A 26,212-nucleotide genomic window follows, 5' to 3' on the forward strand; every position below is an offset into this window, starting at 1 on the left:
TTACATTCAATTGTTTTTCGGAGGATGAAAGTAAGGATAAGCTGCAAAGAAAGCTTGGAAAATGGTAAGGAGAAGAAGCATCAAAGCCGCACAAGATGAAAGAAATGTCCATGGAGTGTTGAAATGCGTGTACTTGAACCCTGCCCATTGCATGTGGCAACCTTTTGAAGTGTACTCGTTCACCCCCTCGAACACATCTGACATGAAACTATCATATATGCTGAATGAGATGTCTTTTCCGATGTTTTTGAAGAATAAAGAAACATCTTCACCTGTTCCGAAATAGTTCTCTATAATACCTTTCTCGACTAAGAAGGTCGCATCATCTTCTGTGTTTATCAAGCAACCCATGAAAGTTACATAGCCTGTAATCTCAGTGGAGCAATTCATATTAAACTGCTCAAAGGCAACGCAGTTGATCAAAAGAGAGCTGATAAAGTCATCAAAGACAAGTAGTGGTATTTCAACCAGACCATTCTTGAAACTTATGTCTAAAGTGTTGATGTATGAAATCGACAATACTAATAATACGAATATTATTAAGGATAAATCGGAACTGATCCTTTTATTAACGTAGAATTCAAGAGAAAGGTTTATAGAAAATGCAATCAAAGTTCTAAGTGAAATTAATACGAACATAAATGCTCTTTTCTCACTGATTGCCAAGATTTCGGATCCAGAACCCTCACAATGACATCTGGTATTTATAGCGGGTCATAACCTAGGGCTTCTTCTGTCACCTCCGCAAATGACGACTTTGTCCCTACGGCCAGATGGGCCAAATCTATGACTTCATGCCCTAAAATCTTGTGGAATTCTTTCATGGGCCTCTTTAGATGTTGGGGGCGAAGCCCATATCCAACAATGGTTCCCCCTAGTCTGATGAGCGATGGCTTGCTTGAGCTCGTCGGGTACGATTTTACGTCTCTGAGTCCATCTTGTGAAAGGAACAGAAGATTTTAGGAGCTTCGTAACCGTCCATAAAGTTCCAGGAAGAATAGTGCGTTGCACACGTTTTTCGAGACATCCGGAGAGTTCTGGGATGAATAGTGTGTTGCGCACGTTTTTCTAGGTGTGGTGGATTTTGAACAAGAGTTTTGAGGGTTCTATGCGTAGCCGTGTTCGATCGGATCCCGTGGCTCCACGGTCACATGTGAAGATGGTTAAAGGTACAAACGTCTCATCGTGATGATGGTCGTTGCGCGATGGCTTGTTGATTTGGAGAGTTGTGAAATATTCAAGGCTTTGGCGCGATGGAGCGGCTTGGAACGAGGCATGGATGTTTATAAGGGGCATGTAGCGACTTGATACGCGGCATGAAGCGACTTGATACGCGGCGTAAGGCGACTTGATACGAGGCGCAAAGCTGCTTGATATGAGGCGCATAACTGCTTGATAGGGGGTGCATAACTACTTGACACGAGGTGTGGAGTGGCTTGGTACCTATCGGCGCGTCGGCTTGTTCGATTGTGTGCTGGCCTTAGGGCGATGGTTTGAGAGGCGCACAGTTCTTCGAGTGAAGATGCATGTGTGTATTGACGCTAGGGCGTGTTCAGCCCAAATTGTTGGTGCGCTGGTCATGGCGAGGAGATCGTAGAAGCGCGTTCGACACGGTGGCGTGTAAGAGCCTGAAGGTTACGCACTAGTCGTGGAAGTCCGCAATTTGAGTGGTTGTTGCGAGTACGTTATCGTGGCGTCGAGTTGTGCGTACGAAACAACGAGATGACTTAGCTTGACGTGGCTAGGAGCATTCGAGGAAGTCGTGGCGTGAAGATGATCTCCGTAGTTGCGCATAGACGCGAAGCCATGATGTGAAGATGATCTTCGTGTCTCTGCCTAGATCTAAAGTCGTGCGACGTCTAGACTGGTTTCTATTCTGGATATGCCGATTCACGCTTCATTGGGGCAAGTACGGGCTCTGCGACGCCTTCGTACGCGAGTTGTTATTTCCATTCTTCATTGCGCCCCACGGTGGGCGCCAAATTATTGATGTATGAAATCGACAATACTAATAATACGAATATTATTGGGGATAAATCGGAACTGGTCCTTTTATTAACGTAGAATTCAAGAGAAAGGTTTACAGAAAATGCAATCAAAGTTCTAAGCGCAATTAATACGAATATAAATGCTCTTTTCTCTCTGATTGCCAAGATTTCGGATCCAGAACCCTGACAATGACATATGGTATTTATAGTGGGTCATCAACCTAGGGCTCCTTCTGTCACCTCCGCGAATGACGACTTTGCTCCTATGGCTAGATGGGCCAAATCTATGACTTCAGGCCCTAAAATCTTGTGGACTTCTTTCATGGGCCTCTTTAGATGTTGGGGGGGGGGGCGAAGCCCATATCCAACGTAAAGGTGTCTTAACATTCTCCCTCTTCTTGAATTTTATTCCCCGAAGTCGAAGTTTTTTAGCTGAGATAATTAGTCCAAGAAAGGGGCGCTGAGGAGGGGATGATGTTTGTGCTTCACTTCTCTTCTTTAAACAACTTATCTTACCGAGAAAAGTGTTTTGGGAGGTCTCTGTTCTTGAATTTTCCCCATGTTCAGTACCACTCAAGATATTGATACAACATTGCCTTGGGGTGGTTGGTGGAGGCGAGACGGGTACGAAAGTCTTATGAATGAGATCAAGGAGATGTTTTGCTCTAAGATCGTTGTGTTTCTCCCAGAACTTAACTGGTTTTTCTATCGAGTAGTTAAAGAATGTGAAGGCCAGCATGTTTAAGGTAGTAGATGGAGCTAACTTTGATGTCTCTAAAAGAAATTTAAGAAGAAAGAGAGGAACCTGGTTTTCAAGAAGTAGAAGATCGCTTCGAAGAGTTGGAAATATCCATCGCAGCATGAAGATTGGGTCTTTGAAGTTTGTGTATTCAATCTTTTCTGACACTATAAGGAACAACATAAGAATGAAACAACTATCAAGAATCATCACCTTGATCAGCTTTTGTCGACTAAACTCAAGATTCTCGGAGTAGAAGTCTCTTATCTTCTGTTCCAATTCTGAGACTACGTCGACTAAGTGACTTAGGTTGACGCCATTGTCCTTAGTCTTTGACACGAACATCTTGAGATAAAGTTTTTTATGCTCCTCTATCATCTTGAGATGTTTTTTTATCATTTGAGTGGTGATAAGGCCCTATTGAAACGATCTTGGGTGCATAAGCTTTGTCGTTGACTCGCTCAAGAGTGTGAGGGATTCTATAGATGCAACAAGATCTACCACCTGCGGACTCCTTCAGATGGATTGGTGGGATCACTTTATCTAAGAGCAAATAAGCTTCCTCTTCGTCTTCTTCATCTATTTCTTCCCGGTATGTGGCTTTCTTCTCTCCATTGGTTTGGCTGGGAGGATCCATGGCTCTCTTGCTATGAGTCTTTTTTTTTTCCTTTCAAATGGTTTTGTTGAACATCTAAACAAAAAAACTTAACGATTAATGTAAAACCAAAATAAACCGATTTTAAAATGATATAATTTTTCTTCTAGCTATATTATACAAAATATCACGTTTCTCCCACATATTATTATTAGTTTAAGCCTTTCTCAGATCAAGCCGTTCACACATAGGCCTGGGCATTCGGGTTCGGGTTCGGTAGTTCGGGTTTTCAGGTATTTGGATTTATAAATATGAAAACCGATCGGATATTCTCTATTATCGGGTCGGGTTCGGATCGGTTAGTGTCGGGTTCGGTTAAGTTCCTGTTGCACCCGAAACCAAAAAGAAGATCAGATAACCAATCATGTTCGGTTATTTTAAACCGAATTGGCATAGAAAGCCAGAACTGCAGTCAAAACTCGATGTACCTGTAAACATTTGCACTCTCAATACACACCATTACAAAATAAAAACACAAAAACATTGAGAAGAAAGAGTAAAAGAGATAGAAATCTAAATCCAATATACTTAAAAGGAGTTCTGTGACATTAATCCAATTACCTTAGAAAGAGTTGTAGAGTATAATGCCATAAAATTAAAGAGAAAAAAGTAAAACCAATTGAACAGAAGGTCCAAAACCAAAGAGGATGATAAAGAGTAAAAGAGAAGAGAGAATGTGACAAAGAGATTGAAACTAAAACATCTTGAAGATTTTTGAAGAGAAAACGCCAACTGGAACTGAGAAATGTAATGTGAATTATATCAATATTCAAAAGCAAGAAACAAAAAATGTGAAAAGTGAAATCAGAAAACATAAACGCAAAAATCACCTTTTATTTAAGCCGCCTACTATCTCAAATCAGATTGTGTTCTTGAATTGGTTTTCAAAGTCAAACTCTGAAAAAGATTAATACAAAACAGATTAAGTACTTTGTAATCAACAAATAAGAAACTAAACCAAATCAGTAAGTGTACTTTTTTCAAGCTCATCTTCAAATTCAACTTCTGCAAGTATTTGTGCATTTGTGAGCACCTTTGATACACATTTGATGTCTTGTTTCATCTATTGCTCTGTACACATCAAAACTTCAACCATATAATGAGTTAGACAACTTCTATATGGGTCTATTATTCTTCCACTAGTGCTAAATGCATTTTCAGAAGCAACACTTGACACTTGCATAGCAAACAGATCACGAGCCATCTGTGATAGAATTGGATACTTGCCATCGGGTTCGGATTCGGTTATCCGGTATGGGTAATATGCCCAGACCTATTCACACATCACACACATGGCATCACTAGTGATAATCTTATTTTGACTCTTTTTTGTTTTTGGTGATTTATTATGTAAAATAGATTGGATCCGTTAATAGGGGAGACAGGAACTATCAATCTAGACAGGAACTATCAATCGACATAAAATAAGTCGACCAGGAAAAAAATACAAAATTTGGGCTACTAGTAGTAGTAGTAGGTACAGACAGCAGTCCGTTCCGAAAGATTGATAGTTTCTGTCTCCCCGATTCAAAAGTAGTTCGAGACTGGACTATATTAACTCAATAACTCTGCTCTTGTTAATCAGTCCAAAGAAACTACGAGACTCGGCCTTCAGTTTTCTTGTTATAAAAGAAAAAACAGTATCAAAAAACTATCTATTCAATATAATTCCAGTTGATCAAAAAACAGTTTGTTTAATATCTATAAACAAAACTATCTATTCAATACAATTCCAGTTGATCAAAAAAAAAAAAAAAACAGTATTAAATACGAAATCAATCGACAATATATTAAAACAAAGAATCAGTGTTAATTTCTTTTGTCCTTAGTACAACTTTAAAAGAAAAAGAAAGGCCTTAGTAAAAGGAGTCATCTATATATATCTGTCGAAATTTATATTTCAAATTCAAACAATAAAACTCGGTCTTCCAAGCGTCGCCTAAATACGTTGCTAAGAAAATAGCGACACCATCGACTTAAGATATGGTGAACATATACATATTGTCGAAAGGTATGATGAGGTATCGTTGGAGATAGTATGTTACTTTTATTATTGGTTGCATTATAAAAAGATAAACAATGAATAATGTTTCAATGTTTTTTCTTTGCCAAAATATGTTTCAATTTTGTTTTCTAAATATAATTTTTAAATCTGTGTGAATTACCTCAATCTATATTTTGTAACTCAAACAGTAAAATTTAACTGAAACTTTTTAAAAAATATTAGTGAAAAAACAAATTTCTTATTGATCAAGAACATTTCAAAAAGTACCTAACTCGTGTGGATTGCAAATTAGGATTTCAGATAGTAAATTTAAGTCTAGGAGTTTTGAATGTGTAAAAAGTTCTCATTTTGTTTAGTCTAAGCTATTCTTTACATTGCCGTGGTATCGAGTGCAAATAAAAGGCTTATTTCCATATCTTTGGAAAAAATCTTCATTTTCTCTATCTTATACACTTCTAGATTTGATGCAATTTTTTGAAGAGTTTTTAGATAGATCGATTTCAATCTAAACCAAATTTAAAGTGATTAATTTTTTATTCTGGCTATATTATACAAATATCACGTTTCTCCCACATGTTTTTAGTTTAAACATTTTACAGATCAAGCCGTTCACACTTCACACAAAAGTCAAAACAAGATTATGAGTAAAAAGACAAAAGTCAAAACAAAAGGGAAAGGCTGATTTCTGCATAGGTATTGAAGAAGCCGCCTGCCCGAGCGCAGACACAATAACGAGTTATCTTCCAACAAGACCTCTAATGTACAATGGACCTCACTTTAAGTTGAGAGGACCAAAAGATAGCGATTCAGATTAGAATTCATATAAACTGATTATTTTTGTCTCTCTGTTTTTCAGCAAATTTAATATAAATGCTCTCTGAATTGCTCTTTAATTAAAATCTAGCCACTAGTTTCTTAACTGATTTCACTCACAGTTTGTGCAACATGCTCCATTGTATCAAAATACAAATTATATATGTTACTCATGAGTATATCACACTGGAACTGTAATAACCCGGCCTCCCAAACAAGAGTCAATGATCAATTCCTTGTAGTATATATTAATAAGAATATTATAACGCCAACTTGCATATGAATGATTTGAGAGAGATTAATAATAATATAACGCAACTTGTATAAAAGTAATAGAAAAGGACAAAACGTTTCACTTTCCTTGGAATAAAATAAACTGTAGTATTGAAAGGGAAACACACATTTTTCATTTCATTATTGGCTATTAAAATATGAGAAGAAAATTCATGGGATTGCAGCATATCTTCCGCCAATCATAACTCATCAAACTGATCATAATCATCCTGATCATCACGGACATCTTCGCGCCTGGGGTCGAATTCTTCTCCAGCATGGATCTTGTTTCGTGCTCCTCCAGGTTTACAGATTCCCCCAGCATTGTTGCATAGATTTGCTTATATTTCAGAAAAACATTATATATATGAGTTATATTATGACTTAACCTATGAAAACATTAGGGAGGTTTACGATCATAATTTATTTTCTACAAGTAGGACAGACAGTATGTATATTTTAATATCTGCTCAGTTTCTTCAACATTTTCCTTTACAGATAAACCATATATATAATTATCAACTTTATAAAAAAACTTAAGATTCTTGTACTTTTTTAATTTATGTTTATCAGTTTCGATCATAAAGAGGCTCTTCTAAGATCTACTCATAAAGAGAGTTTTAATTCGGTAGAAGATATATATACCTCCAAGTGCTTGGGTCAGGAACAAAAGTAGGATTAGACACACTGCGAGGATACTGCTTCCTCCACCTGGTACCACAAAATCCAGATCAACTTTCATTAACACTTCAATTTGTCGTGATAAAATATGTATTATTCCATATTATACCAAAAGAACACTAGAAAAGATTGAAAGAAATTTTCCATATATATATATATATATATATATATATATATATCTTGTCTTATTCGGATTATAAGGCAGTCGTGGTACTAACCTCGTTTATGTTTCTGTATGGGCTCGTTTGCAGGGCGTCTGTAAATGATCATGGGAACTGTTCCGACAAAAATGGTTCCTAACACCAAGCCTAACATCTATTTTTTTTTGGTTACTTTTTTTGCTTGTTCTATTTGATGAGTTCCGGCTATATCCCATGGGACACTCTTTATATAAATAGAGTTGGATCTAAGTCAACTTTAATGAGTTTTATGAAACTGAGTCAATATTGAATATTTAATCAATTAATCCACGGTCTTAATTAAATATCATTACTTATAACATGTACTGTATCACTGTTATCTTATTGAGACTGGGCCTTATCTCTTAATTAATCAAATTACAAATAAAAGCATTATAGAGTATATGATAGATAAAGAAGGTGGAGAGGAGCTGCATGTTAATTAATGACGATTACATACTACTATTGATAAAATTATACTAATACGGATAGTTAATACAAGTTTTTTGGATAAAGTTGGTGGTATCCCAAATAACGTGCAATTGTTTCCAACGGCAATTTCTGCGTTTGTATATTTATGTAAAAATTTAAAAGCTATTCTCACGTTTAAAGTTAATATGTTTTAAAATGTCATAATATAATCCAACTAACATAAAAAATTATATACAGAAATGCAGATCACATAGTGATCATAACTTATAACCATAGTGTCTAAACAATACAATACATCTGATCATGTGCTAATCAATAGAGTGTTGTAACTAACTATCTCGTGTCTAATAATATAACAATAATGTAGTAAACACTAGCTAGTTTAGTTACAACACAAAGAATTTCAACTTATTATATGATCACATGCATATATTAGTTAGCTAAGATTTGAGCCAATTTGAAAGAACATTTAACGGTTTCTAAACTGCAACAGAGTTCTGTCACAACACACAAGTTGCATGTTGATACCTAGATGATAACACAACAACTAAACTAATAAAAAAAGACCTGATGTAGTGGCGCAAATGGAAGCTGTATTCTATTAAAAAAAGTACTACTAGGTTTATGAGCTGTCTTATATATATTAAAAGGTACTAGGTTTATGAGCTGACTTAGTATTAAAAAGTAATTTCACAAAAAAAAAATTATAGTAATATTTTATTACATGTTTGTATGTATCAATTTTTTGTAATTATACCATTATTTTATATTATATTGTAAAAAAATTCTAGAGATTAGTAAAGATATGCGAGAGTCCAAATATATTTAAAGAAGTTATAAAGTTATAATTAAAAAAAGACTTTTGCGTTAAATTAATGATTTTAAAAGTTTTTCAATCTTTAAAAAAAATAAGTCATTTTTGAAATACCATCATATTTAGTTATTAAAATTGAATATATTGAAAAATTAATATGTATAAATGAAAACAAAACTTTGTACAAACATAAAAGTAAATAAGCTTTATAAATATATAAGTTATAACTGAAAGCACATATATATATAGTTACGATAAAGAGACGCCACACTAAGATTAGAAGACGATAGTTACGATAAAGAGACGCCACACTAAGATTTTTTTTAGAAAACTATTTATTTTTTGCAAAAATCTTTTGAAACAATAATTATAATAATTTCATCAAATATATAATAATTTTTCAGAGAAAAAAATTTAAATACTTGAGAAAATGTTGGTTTGGATTCATTAAAAATGTAACACATTTAGATGAAAAATGTTAAATACTTAGTAAATATTTGTTTTGTTTAGTAGTTTTTTAATTTATCTTTGATTAATGCCCCCAAAAAAATATTTTAGTAATGTAAATCAAAAATAATTATGAAGAGGTATAACCGAAAGACGGAATCATAAAAAAAAAAATTATTCGACATCATCTTTTAATTTTAAAACTTTATAGTAATGCTAACACAACATCTAAATGAAGTTGTATGCAACCTACATTGAAATCATTACTATTACCATTTAAAATTGTTGGATAAAAAAACTCATTATATAATCCATCCAAAGCTGTTGGACAAATTGTTGTTTTTCATTAGAATTTTATATTTAAATTTGACTAAAATTTTTACATTATTAGAGTTATTCCAAAACTGTTAAGTTAGATTTAAAAAAATAATGGAGTTTTGATGTACATTAATTAATATTGAATTTTAAATTATTTTGATTAATTCCATTAAACAAATACCCTAAAATAGCACTAAAACAAGTTTTATGGATAATTATAGCACACATCCAATAAATTTCCAAAAATAGCACTATTTAACATGTTAAAATATGGGAGAATCTCAAAAATAGCACAAAAATAATTTTTTTTTTCAAACTTAGCACAACATCTCTAAAATTCCAAAAATAGCACCAATTAATCTTTTAAAATTAAATCCTGAATTCAAAATACTAAAACCTACGCCTTAAAAATATACCCTAAATGTGAAATTGAGAACCCAAACCTAAAAAACAAAATTCTAAAAATTAATTTTAAATATTTTAATGTGTTAAATAATGTTATTTTTAGAAATTTATGGAATGTGTGCTATAGTTGTCCATAAAACTTGTTTTAATGATATTTTAGGGTATTTCTTTTAAAGTATTTAAAATTAATTTTTAGAATTTTGTTTTTTTAGGTTTGAGTTCTCAATTTCACATTTAAGGTATAGAATGAGGGGTATAATTTAGTATTTTGAATTTAAAATTTAATTTTAATAAATTAATTAGTGCTATTTTTGGAATTTTTTAGAAATATTGTGCTAAGTTTAGAAAAAAAAACTTATTTTGGTGCTATTTTTGAGAATCTCTGTATAAAGAATAACATACATATATTATAGAGTTTAAAAGATTCAAATAGACATAATTGTTTGCAAAGACTCTTCTCATTATTTAATTTCCTATAATGAATTGAAAACGTGTATTTTTCCTATCATAGTTTATTTCCGGAAAAAAACATTTTATTTTTCCTGATTCCTTTTCAACAAAATACAAAGAAATGAAATTGCAAACGTACTGAAGTCGAATACAATTGGTCATAATTTATAACAGAAAAGGTAAGATGAACGCTTCACGTAGAAGACGAAGCCAAAGGTGCAACATTTGGTGAGAGCCAGAGCCATAGGTGTAATCACTACCGAGGATGAAAATACGGGTAGGCTGCGAAGAAAGCTTGGAAAATGGTAAGCAGAAGAAGTACCAAAGCAGCAAGAGATGATAGAAATGTCCACGGACTTTTGAAATATGTGTACTTGATTCCTGCCCAATGTACATGGTAACCTCGTGCAGTATAGTCGTTGATTCCCTCAAACACATCTGACAAGTAACTACTGGATATGGAAAACGCAATGTCTTTGCCTGTGTTCTTGAAGAACAAAGATACTTCTTCTCCAGTTCCAAAATAGTTCTCTATTATCCCTTTCTCGCTTAAGAACGTTGCATCTTCAGCAGTGTTTATGAGACAGCCCATGAAAGTAACATAGCTTGTCATTTCGGTTGTGCAATATAAATTGAACTGCTCAAAGGCCACGCAGTTGATTAAAAGAGAGCTGAAAAAGTCATCAAATGTTAGTAGCGGTATTTCAAGTACACCACTCTCGTCGAGAGTTATGTCAAGCGGTGTCTCACTCTCCTTTGGCATGAATTTTATTCCTCGGAGTCGAAGTTTTTTTGCTGAGACAACCAGCTTGAGAAAAGGGCGAGGCTTTGGTCGATTTAGTTTTGGTGGTGGTTTTGCTAGTGTTGGTGGGGGTGTTGGTGGTTGTGGTGGTGGTGGTAGTGTTTCTGTTGGTCTTGTTGTTGGTTTTGTCTCTTTTTGAACTTTAGTTTTGGAATGACTTATTATATTGAGGAATGTAAAAACGTTAAATATATTGGTCCAGCTTTGTTTCGGTTCTTGAGATTTCTTGGGTATGAAAGTTTTACGAATGAGATCTAGAAGATGCTTTGCATCAAGATCCTTTCTGTCCCTCCAAAACTGGTTTGACCTTATTATTCGATAACCAAAGAATCTAAAGATGATAGTGTTTAAGCTAGTAGTGGAAGTGGAAGGAAACAAGTTTGATGTCGAAAAGAGAGCTTGAAGAAGGAATAGGGGGACCTGGTTTTCAAGGAGGAGGAGATCACTTCGAAGAGTTGGTAGAATCCACCGGAACATGAAAATCGGGTCATCAGGGTAATCCTCACGCCAACTCTTGTTTGAAATCACCAGGAACAACGTGAGGATGAAACAACCGTCAAGAACCATCATATCGACCAACTCTTCTGAACTAAAATTCAGTTCCTCAGAGTAGGAACCTCTGATCTTGTCTTCTAGCCCCAGGACCACTTCGCGCAAGTGGGTCAAATACACTTCTTTTTGTTTTGTCTTGGATAAAAAAATATTAAGATATCGTTGTTTGTGCTCCTGGATCATCTGAAGATGATTTCCACCATCTTTACCATCCAAATGGTGGTATGGGCCTATAGACAAAATCTTCGGTTTGTAAGCTGTTTCATTGGCCTCAACGAGAGTGTGAGGGATTCTGAAGATGCAACAAGATTGACCACCCGCTGATTCCTTGAGATGTTTCACGGGTTTCTCAATTTGTATGATGCAACAAGAGGTATCTTTTTCTGCCACTGAGATAGTCATGCTACCTCTAGTGGCTTGGTTGGGAGGATTCATGGCTCTCTATAGTTCTTTTTGTCTTTCTTTTGCTGACGAGGAAATATGAAAAGGTTTAGTTCACATTTAAAGAAAAATAAAATGATTATTAAAAGACCATTATGTAAAGACTTCTATAGTTTATCGATAAGACAGCTAGCACGCAAGTCATGTTAAAACTAAAATATTAACATAAAGGTATAACATTTCTTATCATGAAAAAAGTCACGTTATCATCTAAATAATTTTGTCCACATATTTTTACAATTATAAATTCGCCTAGTGTTGTTGTTATATGTATTTGAAAGTCCACCAATACAAAATCCAAGAATTCCATTAATCATGTGATATCAACCTCTAAAATACAGTTTAACCAACTAGATTTTAACTGGTAGTATACCAAAGATATATAATTTTTTATATTTTAGGTTGTATTTATCTGTTAAATATCAGATGTTTTGTAAATAGATAAATAATTAAATTTTTTGACCGTTTGCCTGGCTAAATTTTTTTATTAATTTATAACTCGTAGTACTGCATGACATTTGTTTGTTATATTTAGTTTATTTTGTTTAGTGTTTAAGATTCTATTTGGATTTTTAATTATTAGAATATAAAATAAGAGATCTAAATACATAATAATTAATTTATAAGCTGTTATTAAGTCATATTTTTCCTAATCATTTCATTATTTTACACAATCGTAATTAAATCAATTTGATTTTATATATTAAATCGTATAATTTAATAATATTTTATGATTCCAACATGTCCTTCTTATAACTCATTTACTATATAACCATATTATATAATATTTTAAACTTTTTAATTTTGCATATTTTGAAAATTCATTATGTTTATATATTGATTATAATATGTAAATAAATGAGAATCTAAGTTTTTTTTATAATATGTAATGCTAATATATCATAATTTTTTTATAATATAGAATATCTTAAAAACAATAGAAAGTGTGGTTAATATATCATAATTTCTGTTTCAATGTAATATTGATAGCTGTTTTCTTTAGTTGGAATGAAACGTAAAATATTTAAAAAAACAAAATTTGAAGTAAATATTATTTTTGAAAATTTTTAAAAATTAAATTTATAAATAAGTTTTTTAATAAATATAATTTTAAGAATAAAACAACAAATATACTTCAAAAATGTTAATATATATTTAAATGAAATATGCACCCAGCTAAGTTAAATTATGCGTGTCGTTTGTTTGTTTTTTTTTTGTCATCATGTCGTTTGTTTCCTTAAATATACAGTTATATGTACTTGGAAGGTTATATTTTCGCGATTTCGCGTGAGATGAATGGCACCTTATACATCGTAAGTTCTTCGAAAATATTTTTTGCCGTTTTCCCTGATTCAACAACTTCGATTTTATATAATCGTATAATAAAATGTGAAAGACATGTGTTATCTTATTATATATTAGCAAAAGAAAATATATTATAATAATATGTAATGCTAATCAATCAACTAAGGCGGCCAAGGTGATAATAACATGGAAATGGGATTACTTTACGTAGAATATTGAAGTCATCAATAGTGACGCCATGATCTCACTCGGATGTACGAGGTGATTGAGAGTGTGGTACGAGGCGGGAAAAGCATTAAAGAGTTCATCACAGTCGTCCCTAGTGTTTGGAAATAGGAAAATCTTTGGCGCAAGAATAAATGATTAATTCATATCATCTTGATTTAGTTTTTATTTTTCTATTTTTAAAAATTTAAGCAAAGAATATCGTTTCTCCTACTCGTATCGAATAGAACATGATGAGTCAAATCTTCTTTATGTAAAACCAGTTTGATTTAAATCGGGAGAATCGTACGGTTTTATGAAACCATGTGCTATGGCTCGAATCAGTAGTCAATCCTATTTTCGATAGGAATAGTTGACAATAGAATCCAACTTTTCGTTATTTTCATTTCATACCCGTAATAATGAGAAAGGAAAGCCGGACTCTAATATAATTTGTTCAAGAATAGTGGCCTTGAGTTTCTGGATCCTTTGACTTAGGATTGATGAGTCGTGAGTTATACATCGATCTTGACAGGCTTCGGCCCAAATTGAACATAACCTTCCTTCTTACTCTTCTCACAACATAACCTCCCTTGCTTTGATATAAACCGGATTTTTTACTCTTGAACATAGTTCTCAAGACGAGAAACTAGTTGGCGGATCTTCGATTGAAAAATCTGGATAACTTCTCGATCAGCTTTCCATCTTCAAGTTTAACTCACAATCAAACCTTAGAAATAGCTTGGAAGACTATCTCATAGCTTGATTACTCTTGGCTATTTTTCTTGCTTCGAACAGCCTTTGGGCATCTTCTTCTTTATTTCCTTCTCCAAAAATGAAGAGAGTAATGGCTATATATAAAAGGTTTGGGGCGAGCTTGCCTTTAACACACGTAGGGGTGAAGTGTCGCCACCACATTCTTCCAGCTAACACTTGGCGAGTGTGTGATGACACCTTTACAAGTGATGTGTCACTCGCTGGACTCTTACTCATAAGTGGCAGAATTCTTTATTTTGCCCAACACTTGTCCACTTTTAAAAACATAAAAACACTTCGTCGATTCTTTTCCACTTAGTGTGATTCGATTTAATAAAATATTAGGTAGTGAATTCCCTTCTCGCTATTATAAATAGCTCAAATAAAATAATATTTAGTGGGTTTCTTTCCTACTAACACAAATATTCTATTAATGATATGGTCACCGCCGGATGGTCGGACGGTCTGTGGTACTGCGAACGTTTGTCTCTCGGCCAGATACGCTAGCCTCTTGGTACGTAGGCTCATAAATCCTGCATTAGCCATCTGATCAATTTGCCGACTACTTGATAAGGGGCGGATACAGACAAATATTTAGTATGGAGCACTAATAAGATTAATAATTAAATTAGAGGGTATATAAATAAATATTATACTATTTATTCAAGGAAAATAAAAAAATAGAGTGGAGCATGTGTCACACCCATGGTCAACGTGCGTCCGCCACTGTACTTGATATTTCTTTGGACATCATTCGACAGTTCCTATTTATTTCAACTTCTCCTTCTTTCTGAGTTCTTTCTGGCTCGTGTTTCCGAGGATATTTATTTGGCCTTTTACCCCTTTGTACGGGTCACTACACCGTCCTACCCAAGAACACTTGCAAGCATCAAAATGTATCTTGTGTTATTTGGCAGGAACAACAACTCATTGGATATTTTTCTCTGCCACAAAAATATTCTCACCTTTCAAAGCCTTTTATGATGCTGATTGGGCACGTGATACTCATGACTATGTCTCCACAAATGCATACATTGTTTATATGGACACTCATGCTATCTCGTGGACATCAAAGAAGCAAAAGAGTGTTGCTCGCTCCTCAACCGAAGTTGAATACTGAGCCATTGCCAACACCTTTGCTGAGCTACGATGGATCTGCAACCTGTTAACTGAGCTTGGAATCCTTATTCGTGTTGTGCCTGTTATCTATTGTGATAATGTCAGAGAAACCTTCCTCTGTGCCAATTCGATTTCCCACTCACAAATGAAGCACATTGCTCTAGACTACCACTTTTTATGAGAGCAGATAAAACAAGGCCTCCTACGCGTTTGTCATGTCAATACCAAAGATCAGCTGGTGGATGCTCTGATAAAACAATTCCCAAGAACACGTTTCCTTCAGTTGAGAAACAAGATTGGAGTGTCATCAGCCCCTCCTTCTTGAAGGGGAGTGTTACGGAGACGATATGATACATTATTCAATACCTCAATATTTCATATCATGTCATTTACAGAACATTATGTTTATGGCTATAACCTAGAGTATCCTCTATACAAGTATCTATATATATATGTGTGTGTGTGTGTAAAGACCTTTGTATAATAATAAGAATCATCTTCTACAGATTGTGTCTGAGCTCTGCAATTCAATCAAATATTGCAAACAACAGGACCAGTCTAGCTAATGTCTTCACTGGAGAACTGTAAGCATAATCGATTCTTTGTATCATTGGCAGTTCATGTTCTTTACTTTCTAAGATACTATGCCCGGATAAGAAACCTACGACTGATAACAAGAACTCGGATACAAAATTGTTGGTTCAAGACTGGCGTTATCATTCCACATTGTTGCAGTATAATCAAATCTCATATAACTAATGTCACATTTACATAAGTTAGTTACTTGATCAAGAGTCACAAGTTGTCTTACGGTTTCATCAAAACGAAAGGTCTGTTGGGTTACTACTCTAACAATCATGACTATAACTATAAGTTTTCCATTACGTCAACCTATCGGATTGCATTCTGAATGGTTTATACACGGTATTATAATTTGAGATTTGTAAGTCTTAACTGTTTTGCTAAGTTGGTATTGGATGTTGTGATTGTGAAGATATATATATGAACTGATTGTAAGAAAATTACGTTAAATCCAGAGTTTGTTTTGATCATAGAAGATAAAGACACAATATTATTTTTTATTTGGATGACAACAAGTAGAAGGGGTAAACAATCTACGGATCAATGACCTTCTTCTACGTCACATAGAAAACCAGGAAATAGTAGATGCTAGCTCAAGACTAGCATATTTTTTGTCAAATACACGACAATTATTGAAAACAGGGAAAAAACAACACATAGTTGGTGGATATGCTTATTAGGCAGTTTCAACTGCATTGGATGAGCCCTTGGTACAGAACTCAGAACATGCGTCGGTGCATTGTACAACTGCTCCATTCACAATTTCACTTGCATCTAATTCACATAAACAATATTAGGATTAATTCATTTTTCACTTGGTCCAAAAATCTAATAATAAAAATAATTATTATAATATTAATGAGTTTTTGCGTTACCGGAGTTCTGGAGAGTGGTTAAGGTATCACACACAGAGGATGCACAACCCAACTTGCAGTATTCGTTAACAACATCACCTTAAATAAAATAAAAATAAAAAATTCTTGGAACTTGCATAAAAATCTTAGTCTAACATGTAAAATCTATAACTTAATGAAACAACAAAGAAAAAAAAAAGATGAAATTACCAGAGTTTCCAAGAATGTCATGTGTATATCCGGGAGGACATTTTGTTCCCTTAATAATTTTGCATCCACAAAGTTTTGCACAAGTTTCCCTACCAGTTCCAGGAAGACGGCATACATTGTAACAATTTCTAGCAGTTGTGTTCGGGCAACAACTCTTTGCCTCGACTTGGATCTGCGCCATCACAAGACTTATTACGAGCACACTTAGAATCAAAGTTTTGCCTTCCATCTCTCAATTGATCAGTTGTTTGATTGCAAAATGTATATGTGGAGAGTTATAAGCTTGTATTGATGAGATGGTGATGAAACAAGGCTCTTTTAAATACTAGTTGGTCTACATTAGTAACTACAAACTTCGTTTGATACATTGTAGACTTTGTGTGGACCAAACCTTATCTTAATGGCAATCTAAGGATATATAGTTTTAATCTATTCTTCTTTTTTATTTTTGATTAACTAGAAAAAAGAAAAACAAATCTATTAAAGTTTTGTGTTACTTTGATATATTTGAATCAGGATACTTAATAGGGAGTCACTATTAGTTATATTGGCTAGATATATTTTGTATGTTCGTGCTAACTGTGTAATTATGATGACGTTTATAATTAGCTTTATAACATACGTATGAGTAGAGAGTTTTTATTATGACCATTCTGTCAATAAAGTTTTGCGTGTTCTTTATTTAATTTATTTATTGTGGTTATAGCAATTTCAAATTTTTAGTTATAAGTTAGAAACAAATATTTTCTAGTTATGTCTAGCTGATGGCAAATTAAAATATGAGACAAAAATCCAAATCGTCTTCTTCTTTTTCGTTTTGGTTAACTTAATTTGGAATTAGGATACTTAATATTCACATATTTTGTATTGGTTCAGCGGGTTATATTGTATATATTCCTGCTAACCGTGTAATTATTATGTCACTAGGAGATAGCACAGTCAACATTTAAAAAAAAATTCTAATATAATAATAAAAATTATTGTTATATGTTTTTAAAGTTACTTTTTTGATATAATATTTATTTTTAATTGTTCTATAAATCTATTAGTTTTTTTGAATATTAATTATTTTAAAATATTATAGTATTTTATTTTTGACGTATATAACAGTTTTATATTGTTTGTTTGTTGCATTTGCATCATTATTTTGTGAAATATGAAGTAGTAATTTTAATATTATAATTGTGAACAAATAAAAATTATTAATTTATCACCTATATAAATTTAATTTTAGTAACCCGCCAATGTGGAAATTAAAACACACATTTTTTATAGATTGAGTAATATATATTCGTTTTTAAAAAATTCATATAACATATGCAGAAAATTTTTTGTATTTTATTAATCATAAGTATTATATGAAAATTCAAAACAATTTGTAAATAAAAGAAAATAAAGATGATAGGAGGATCAGAATTTGAAATCTTAACAAAATTTTCAAAATTTAGTTATTAAAAATAAATTTATTGTGTACTTGGATATAAAATCTTAATTTTTGAAATTCTGTGGTTTATATTTTTTTAAAAAATATTTAGTAATTTTCGTCCATAATTTATTAGGGAGAGAAAATATATTTTTTATTTTCTAGTTTTTTTTATATTTGATCTATCAGCTTTTTTATTTTTTAATTAATTATCTTTATTTAATTAATTAACTAAACTTAATTATGTTTTTCTAATGACAATTAAATGTAATTTTTACACATTTTAAAGTTAGTTTCATATTTGTACTTCTCAATTAATATAATAGGATATCTTATAATTTGGTTTATAACTTTATTATGTCTATAAAGTTTGTATCACTTCTCTTGTAAAGAGAAAGATAAGAACATAGTTTTTTACAACGTGTTTTGAGTTTCTTAATTTATTTTTAACCAACTCTTTCGTGGTTGTCAGAGCTTCTGCCTAGCTGATGGCAAATTAAAATACGAGACAAAAATCCAAATAGTTTGTTACAACGTGTTTTGTGTTTCTTTTTGTTTTAACCAACTCTTTTTTTTCTTTGTATTGGAGTTTTGAATTATATGTTGGGACCAAATAAATGCTTGGGTAAGTGCCTTAGAGTTAACTGATAATACTATAGTAGTAAATATTTTACATGCTTCCGTGTGGTGTCACACACGTAAACTTTAACCAAAAGAATAATATCTCTCTATATATATATTTCGGGTTTACTGTAAAAAGAATAGATTGTTCGGCAATATATTGGTGTTTAATCTTTTGTTTGTTTTTCGCGGGACCAAATGAATGTTTGTGGCCATGATTTGTTTATTTTCTGTGAATAAAATGATTTTTTTTAAAATATTGATTGGTTGTTTGTTCATGCTGAAGAAACTAGAGAAGAGTTTCGAAGGAAACTATTTATTATTTTGTTGTTTTTTAATCAATGATACAAATTTAAATATAGCACTTTACAACAATATTAGAGTTTATAATAACCGACATCAATAAAACTCAACATAGACTGTCCGCCCATACACTAATACTCCCCCACACGATAAATGTGGTATATAAAACAGAAACTTAGCAATCATAAATGGAACACGTATGTCTTGGACACTTATCAAGGACGGGTAAATCGTATCAACAAACTCCTCTGGGCATAAACTTTAATCTTGAAAGTAGAAGTAGAACTTCAGCTCGTTCTCAGTCTTTTGGTAAAAGAGAATAACAACATCCCGTGGGTGCAAATTCTACTACTCCACAAATAATTATCAATCTTGGACAGTCTACAAACGAGACAAAAAAAATGACCTTTCCAAACAAATCCTCCATAATGGTAAAACTTTGTTTGATATGTTTATCACACATGCTCTCTATAGACTTGTCTGTACATGCTGCGTGGGCAACCTTATCTTAAAGGCATCTGATTCAGACTAAGGATACTTTAAATCATCTTCTTCTTTTTTCGTTTTGGTTAACTTAATATTTGAATTAGGATACTTTATATTCACATATCTCGTATTGGTTCAGCGGGTTATATTTTATATAATCCTGCTAACCGTGTAATTATTATGTAATATCTTATAATTTTGTTTATTACTTTATTATGTCTATAAAGTTTGTATCACTTCTCTTGTAAAGAGAAAGATAAGAACATAGTTTGTTACAACGTGTTTTAATTTGTGTTTCTTAATTTTTTTTTTAACCAACTCTTTCGTGGTTGTCAGAGCTTCTGCCAAATCTCTTCTAGTTATAAGTTATAACCAAATATCCAAATCGTTTGTTACAACGTGTTTTGTGTTTGTTTTTGTTTTTACCGACTGTTTTTTTTTTTTGAATACTACTTTAGGACCAAATTAATGCTTGTTGCCATTATTTGATTATTTTCAATTTTCATTGAATCTTCATTTTAAAATATGGATTGGTTTATTCATGCATACTATAGGAAATTAAGTGTGTACATACGGACTTTCAGAAATATAACATTTCTGAAAAATAATATTTCTGCATATTACACTTTTAGTGTGAGTTTGTCAGCAGAAAATCTGTTGTCTATTGATATGATTTTGCATTGGCACAATATACTAAGTTGCATTACAAAAAAAAATAAGTTGCAATCCTTATAGACATAACTGCATCACATTCAATATCAATTGAGCCACCGCAACTTCTGATATGACACCAAACAAAGTAACAAACGTATATTTATTTCTACTCAACAAAGTGATCCGTGGCTCTTGTCGTTTGTTCAAATGGTGCAAATGATTGTGGTTCCTAGCTGAGATGTAAAATACATAATTTTTGTAAAGCAATATATATTTTATCCATAATTTTTGTAGAGGAATCTGAAAGTGTATCAAACTGCGAATAAGCTTTAAGCTAGCCAATCGATATATGCATCTTTAACCGTATGTTTGATTGCCAAATGTATATGTGGAGAGTTATAAGCTTGTGTTGATGAAATTGTGATGAAACAAGGCTCGCTTATTATTAGATTAGGATATATGTTAATATTCTATATTCCTAGATTTACTCTGATACGGGCTTATATCACTTTTAGGCAACTCTTTGTATATCTTCATTGAAATACACAACAGATTACCTTCTATTCTCTTCTATTACACTTATATAAACTAGTTGGGTCTACAACTGGCAACCAGAAACTTCGTATGATATGTTTATCACATGCTCTCTATAGAGTCTGTCTGTACTTGCTGCGTGTGGACCAACCTTATGTTAATGGCAATCTGATTTAGACTAAGGATAAATTTATATCATCTTCTTCTTTGAAATTGGATACTTAATATTCACTATTTTGTATTGGTTCTGCTAACAGTGTAATTATCATGTACGTTCTATTAATTTGGAGTGAGAAAAATCCAAATAATTTGTTAGAACGTGTTTTGTGATTCTTGTTTTTTAGCCAACTCTTTTGTTTTGAACTGGAGTTTTGAATTATTTGTTGGGACCAAATAAATGCTTGTTGCCAAATAATTTGAGTGGTGTGCTAAAATATTTGAAACAAATTTCATCCATTTAAGTGTGTTAGAGTTAACTGATAATATTAGAGTACTAAATATTCTAGAGACCACTAAATATTTTACACACTTAGAATCAAAGTTTTGCCTTCCATCATTCGATTGATCTGTTGTTTGATTGCAAAATGTATATTTGAAGAGTGTATAAGCTTGTATTGCTGAAATGGTGATGAAACTAGGTTCGTTTAAATACTAGTTTGTCTACATTTAGCAGCCACAAACTTCGTTTGATACACTTATCATCACATTCTTTGTAGACTTTGTGTGTACACGCTCCGTGGACCAAACCTTATCTTATTGGCAATCTAATTCAGACTAAGGATAGTTTTTGTGATATTCCGGTTTCACAAACATGGAGAGATGTTTATAAGAATTGATATACATCATTAAAGTGCAATTAGTAAAAAGCCACGAGAGAATTCCAAAGTTAAGCGTGCTTATAGTAGACTAGTTTCTCGATGGGTGACCTTTCAGGAAATAATTGTCGGAACTGTGAGAGTAAAGAAAACACGGAGGAAAAGATCATGTGGTGATTTGTAGGGTCTGTAAACAAGTCTTTAAAGGCTCATGGATGTAGCAAACCGGTCATCAGTTATGGGTGGACTCATGGGCCTAGTGAGAGCACGTGAGGCCCACTAAGCGAGTAGGCCTAGGACTGTAAGTGGATATGGGGCCACTGAGAGGTAGCGGTCGGGACATTACAAGTGGTATCAGAGCGGAACCCAGACGAGTGTGGAGTCGAGTGGACTCACATAGTCGAGGGTGATGGTCTTAGTGCGCAACGAGGAGACATGAGGATAGGTTTAAAAAACTCAATTTTGCCACCTATGTCACCAAAGTGCAATTATTTTTTCGGTCAAGGGTCATGAGAGTACTCCAGAGTTAAGCGTACTTGACCTAGAGTACTTTCAGGATGGGTAACTTTCTGGGAAGTGGTTGTCGGAACTAAGCGAGTGAAGACAAAACACACAGAAAGATCATGTGATGATTTTTAGGGACAGTAAACAAGTCTTTAAAACCTCTTGGACGTAACAAACCGACCGTCGGATAGAAATGCACTCACGGACCTAGTGATTGGACATGGGGTCTACTAAACAAGGTGCGGTGGAACGTTACAATTTTGAATCTTATTCTTATTTTCTTTTTGGTTAACCAGAAAGATAATTAAATTTTTGTATTACTTGATATATTTGAATTAGGATACTTAATAGGGAGTCACTATTCCTTATTAGTTTTGCTAACTATATATCTATTTTGTATATTCGTGCTAACCGTGTAACTATGATGACATAAATTGAAACGATTTGACCCTTTTTTTTTAAATACAATATTAAACTAGTGATTAATACTCATTAACAACCTAACCCCAATCAATTCAACAACGGAAATAACCAACAACATCAACCAGCATTAACCAACAATAATCTAATAGATTAAATAACCAACAACAATAATCCAAGATTAATCCATCTATAAGAAATTATCCAACAATTCCAAATAAATAACATGAACCAAGGAACCATCAATTCTAGGCAACATTCTAATGACTCAACTCTAGCAACCTAACAAAAGTCAAACAACAACCAATCGAGCTACTAGAAAATTCTCTTCTTCATCGCCTTGATTCCACGATCACACTTTGCATTTACCTGCATCACAAACACAAATGAGATGCGTGAATATTATTATAAATACTTTGTGAGGCAATCCTCCCATCTATTGGGCTATACGCACAAGCAATTGAAATCTCCAATCAACAAACAACAAATAACACAAAAAACCAGGCAACAAACATAGCTCAGCTGCTTCTGAAAGACGGTGTCGACCGACACCTGGCAAATGTTGTGTCGACTGACACCTGGCAAAGGTTGTGTCGACCAACACACTTCTTGTTTTGATCGATGTAGTCACCTGGTGTCGACCGACAGACTTCTTGTGTCGATCGATGCCAGCTCGACATTTCCTGAAATCTCTAATTTGCTAAAACCAAAATCCACATGCGTCGAGCGATGCTCATTAGATTTCTCGCGCCGTCCTCGCATTTGAATCGACCGACACGCTCCTTGCGTCGATCGTCGCAGCTGTCGAGCATCATTTTCCTTGAAACTCTAAGTCAGATCTCCTTTCCCAAACGCATGAAACTCAAACCAGGGCCACACAGGAGTCTCACAAAGTCTCAAGTACCACAAAAACACTCCAACCAACCAAGGAGAGATAAACCCGTCTCGACGATGTGATGGTGTTTCCTTTCGGCCATACCATTGTGTTCGCGTGTGTGTGGAGGACTAGTAAGATGCGAGACGTCGTGAGTACCAAGAAATTGTCTTATGGCAAGATACTCACCACCATTGTCATAGAATAAGGAGACTATATATTTTGTTGTTGAATTCGATAAGAGATTTGAAGATGGGAAAGATTTGAGCAACTTGAGACTTTGTTTAAAGAGGATAAAGCCATGTATAACGAGTATAGTGATCAACAAAGATGACATAACACTTTTAACCATCAACCGACATGACTGGAGATGTCCAGACATCAGAGAAAAGTAGGTCTAACGGACGAGTAGAAGTGAGAGTGGAAGTAAAGAAGGGAAGTTTATGACTCTTATTAATAACACATGAGTTACAAATTAAGGTAGGAGATATAGAGGAAGAACTTGGTAAAGAAAATTTTACTATCATAGTACGAAGTGTTTGAGTGTTTGGATGTCCTAAACGAGAATGCCATTCCAAAGAGGATGAATTTATTGCAGAATAAGCTGAAGCAAAAGGCTTTGAAGAGGAAAGTGGCCACTCATACACTCCTTCATTGGCCTTGCCTTTGAGAAGTGTTGTTCCCATGTGAAGATCATTCACTTGACAGAGTTGGACCATAACGTTATTCATTTTGCATAACTTGTTAACTGGAATGAGATTCTTTCGCATTTCAGGAACATATAAAACATGCTGAAGTTGAATAGGTTTGAAGTGCGAGGGAAAGGAGAATAAACCAGTGTGAGTAATGGGCAGCCTTGCACCATTACTAATCATCACATTGTTGTTGCCGTATTAAGGCATTTGCAGAGAGAGATTGCTGAGATCACTGGTAATGTGATGGGGGGAAGCACAATCAAGAAGACAGGGAGTGAGATCAGGTTGGCAACCATTGGTGGTTTGATGAGCCTGAGGACGCCATTGTGGAGCCGGAAGCGGTAGATGAGGAGCCATAGAAGGAGTAGACCCACGAAACTGAGGGAACGGTGGAGCAGAGTAAGAGAATTATGGAGCAGGGTATGAAAAGTGTGGTGACTACTGAAGATATTGCAGACAATGTTTAGCATCATGACCGTGAACTCCGCAAATTTGATACCGGCCAAGATACAGTCTAGGCGGACGGAATCCACCACGAGAGGAATTGAAACCACCACGATGTGTATGACGAGAGGGATGTGTCACAATAGTAGTTGCACGAACAGAGACATTAGTTTCACCTGCAGCCTTCAAAGCGTTTTCTCGGTTGATATGTTTTTCATGGAGCTCATCAATTGGAATCGGTGTGTCACGTCCTTGAACCATCTCCAAAATCGCTCTGTAGTTGTCATTGAGACCGCTGGTGATGTAGTCAAGGAGATCTTCATGTGGAAAAGGATCATCAAGGAAGGCAAGTTGATCCGATTTTTCCATGATGTCGCGCATAAACTCATTGACAAATTTGGTGCCTTTGTTACTCTCCTTGAGTTGGTCTCGGATCTAACGAATGCGGCCACAAGATGACTTCCCATAGGTGTTGGAAAGGATTTCCCATATGTTACGGGTAGTAGAGGTACGAGCAATGATGGACTAAACCTGAAGAGAAAGAAATCCAAGCAAGGCTTTGAATAGAAGCTTGTCTTGACGTTTTCAGGCGGCAAAGTTCGGGTTTGCTTGATTGACACCAGTAGCAGTGATGATTGTTTATGGCAGTGTATTGTCTTCATCAGCAATGAAGCAGTGAAATTCATGTTCCTCAAGAAGAGAGCAAATCTGAAGACGCCAGGTGATGAAGTTGATAGGCTTGAGTTTGGTGATGTTACTCATGTTGTGAGAAATAAGTGTCATGTGTCATCATTTTATTTTGATAGTTCTAACTTTGAATTTGATGTCATTTGATGTTTTAAAAAGTCAAAAATTATTGGCTTGTAAACTTGGTATTTTGTTATTTATAATTGTTCTTTTCTTTTCATGAATTCAATTTGGTTGATAACTTTGGTTTTTTATATTTATGATTAAAATCATTTTTAATGAATTTGGATTAATTTCAATTTTTTTTTTAATTTAGATTGATTTCAGGCTCTTTTACTTTGGTTTGGATTAAAAAATTAGAAATCTGATCCGAACCCGAAATATAGGCTTTGCGTGAAATCCAAAAATACCTAAACCCGATGGGTGATTACCCGAACTCAACCCGAAATCTAAAAATATATGATTGGATCTTAAGTTTCTAAACCCGAAAACTCGAAATACTCGACCCGAAACCCGAATGGGTACCCGAACGCCCACGGCCCACTCCTAAAAGATAGTGACATGAAAATGGGATTATATATTACGTAGAAAATAAACATCATCAATAGTGACGCCATCATCTCAAATGTCCTTCTAAATCTGCTAGGGGAAAACAATGAAGTTCATCGCAGTCGTGATGAGCATGTCGTCGCGTTCATGTGTTATTTTATTTTATACATATGGATCTT

At 33.9% G+C, this 26,212-nt stretch overlaps 3 protein-coding genes and 1 pseudogene across 3 annotated transcripts; all 4 read right to left on the bottom strand.

Moving 5' to 3' along the window:
• Window positions 7-3,364, bottom strand: LOC104736265 (annotated as a pseudogene).
• Window positions 6,503-7,529, bottom strand: LOC104736266. The gene is made up of 3 exons (XM_010456220.1): window positions 7,373-7,529; window positions 7,119-7,184; window positions 6,503-6,813 (listed from the first exon to the last, which is right to left on the bottom strand). Exons 1-3 carry the CDS (start codon window positions 7,467-7,469, stop codon window positions 6,674-6,676), a joined length of 303 nt encoding a protein of 100 aa, XP_010454522.1. The 5' UTR covers window positions 7,470-7,529; the 3' UTR covers window positions 6,503-6,673.
• Window positions 10,202-12,012, bottom strand: LOC104736267 (UPF0481 protein At3g47200-like). The gene has a single exon (XM_010456221.2). The coding sequence runs from the start codon at window positions 11,986-11,988 to the stop codon at window positions 10,456-10,458; it is 1,533 nt and encodes a 510-aa protein (XP_010454523.1). The 5' UTR covers window positions 11,989-12,012; the 3' UTR covers window positions 10,202-10,455.
• Window positions 16,431-17,330, bottom strand: LOC104736268 (thionin-like). Its single transcript, XM_010456222.2, has 3 exons — window positions 17,025-17,330; window positions 16,836-16,913; window positions 16,431-16,734 (listed from the first exon to the last, which is right to left on the bottom strand). The coding sequence occupies exons 1-3, from the start codon at window positions 17,251-17,253 to the stop codon at window positions 16,637-16,639; spliced, it is 405 nt and encodes a 134-aa protein (XP_010454524.1). The 5' UTR covers window positions 17,254-17,330; the 3' UTR covers window positions 16,431-16,636.

Source organism: Camelina sativa, chromosome 13 (genome assembly GCF_000633955.1).
Source record: "Camelina sativa cultivar DH55 chromosome 13, Cs, whole genome shotgun sequence".
In the NCBI taxonomy this organism is placed as follows: domain Eukaryota; kingdom Viridiplantae; phylum Streptophyta; class Magnoliopsida; order Brassicales; family Brassicaceae; genus Camelina; species Camelina sativa.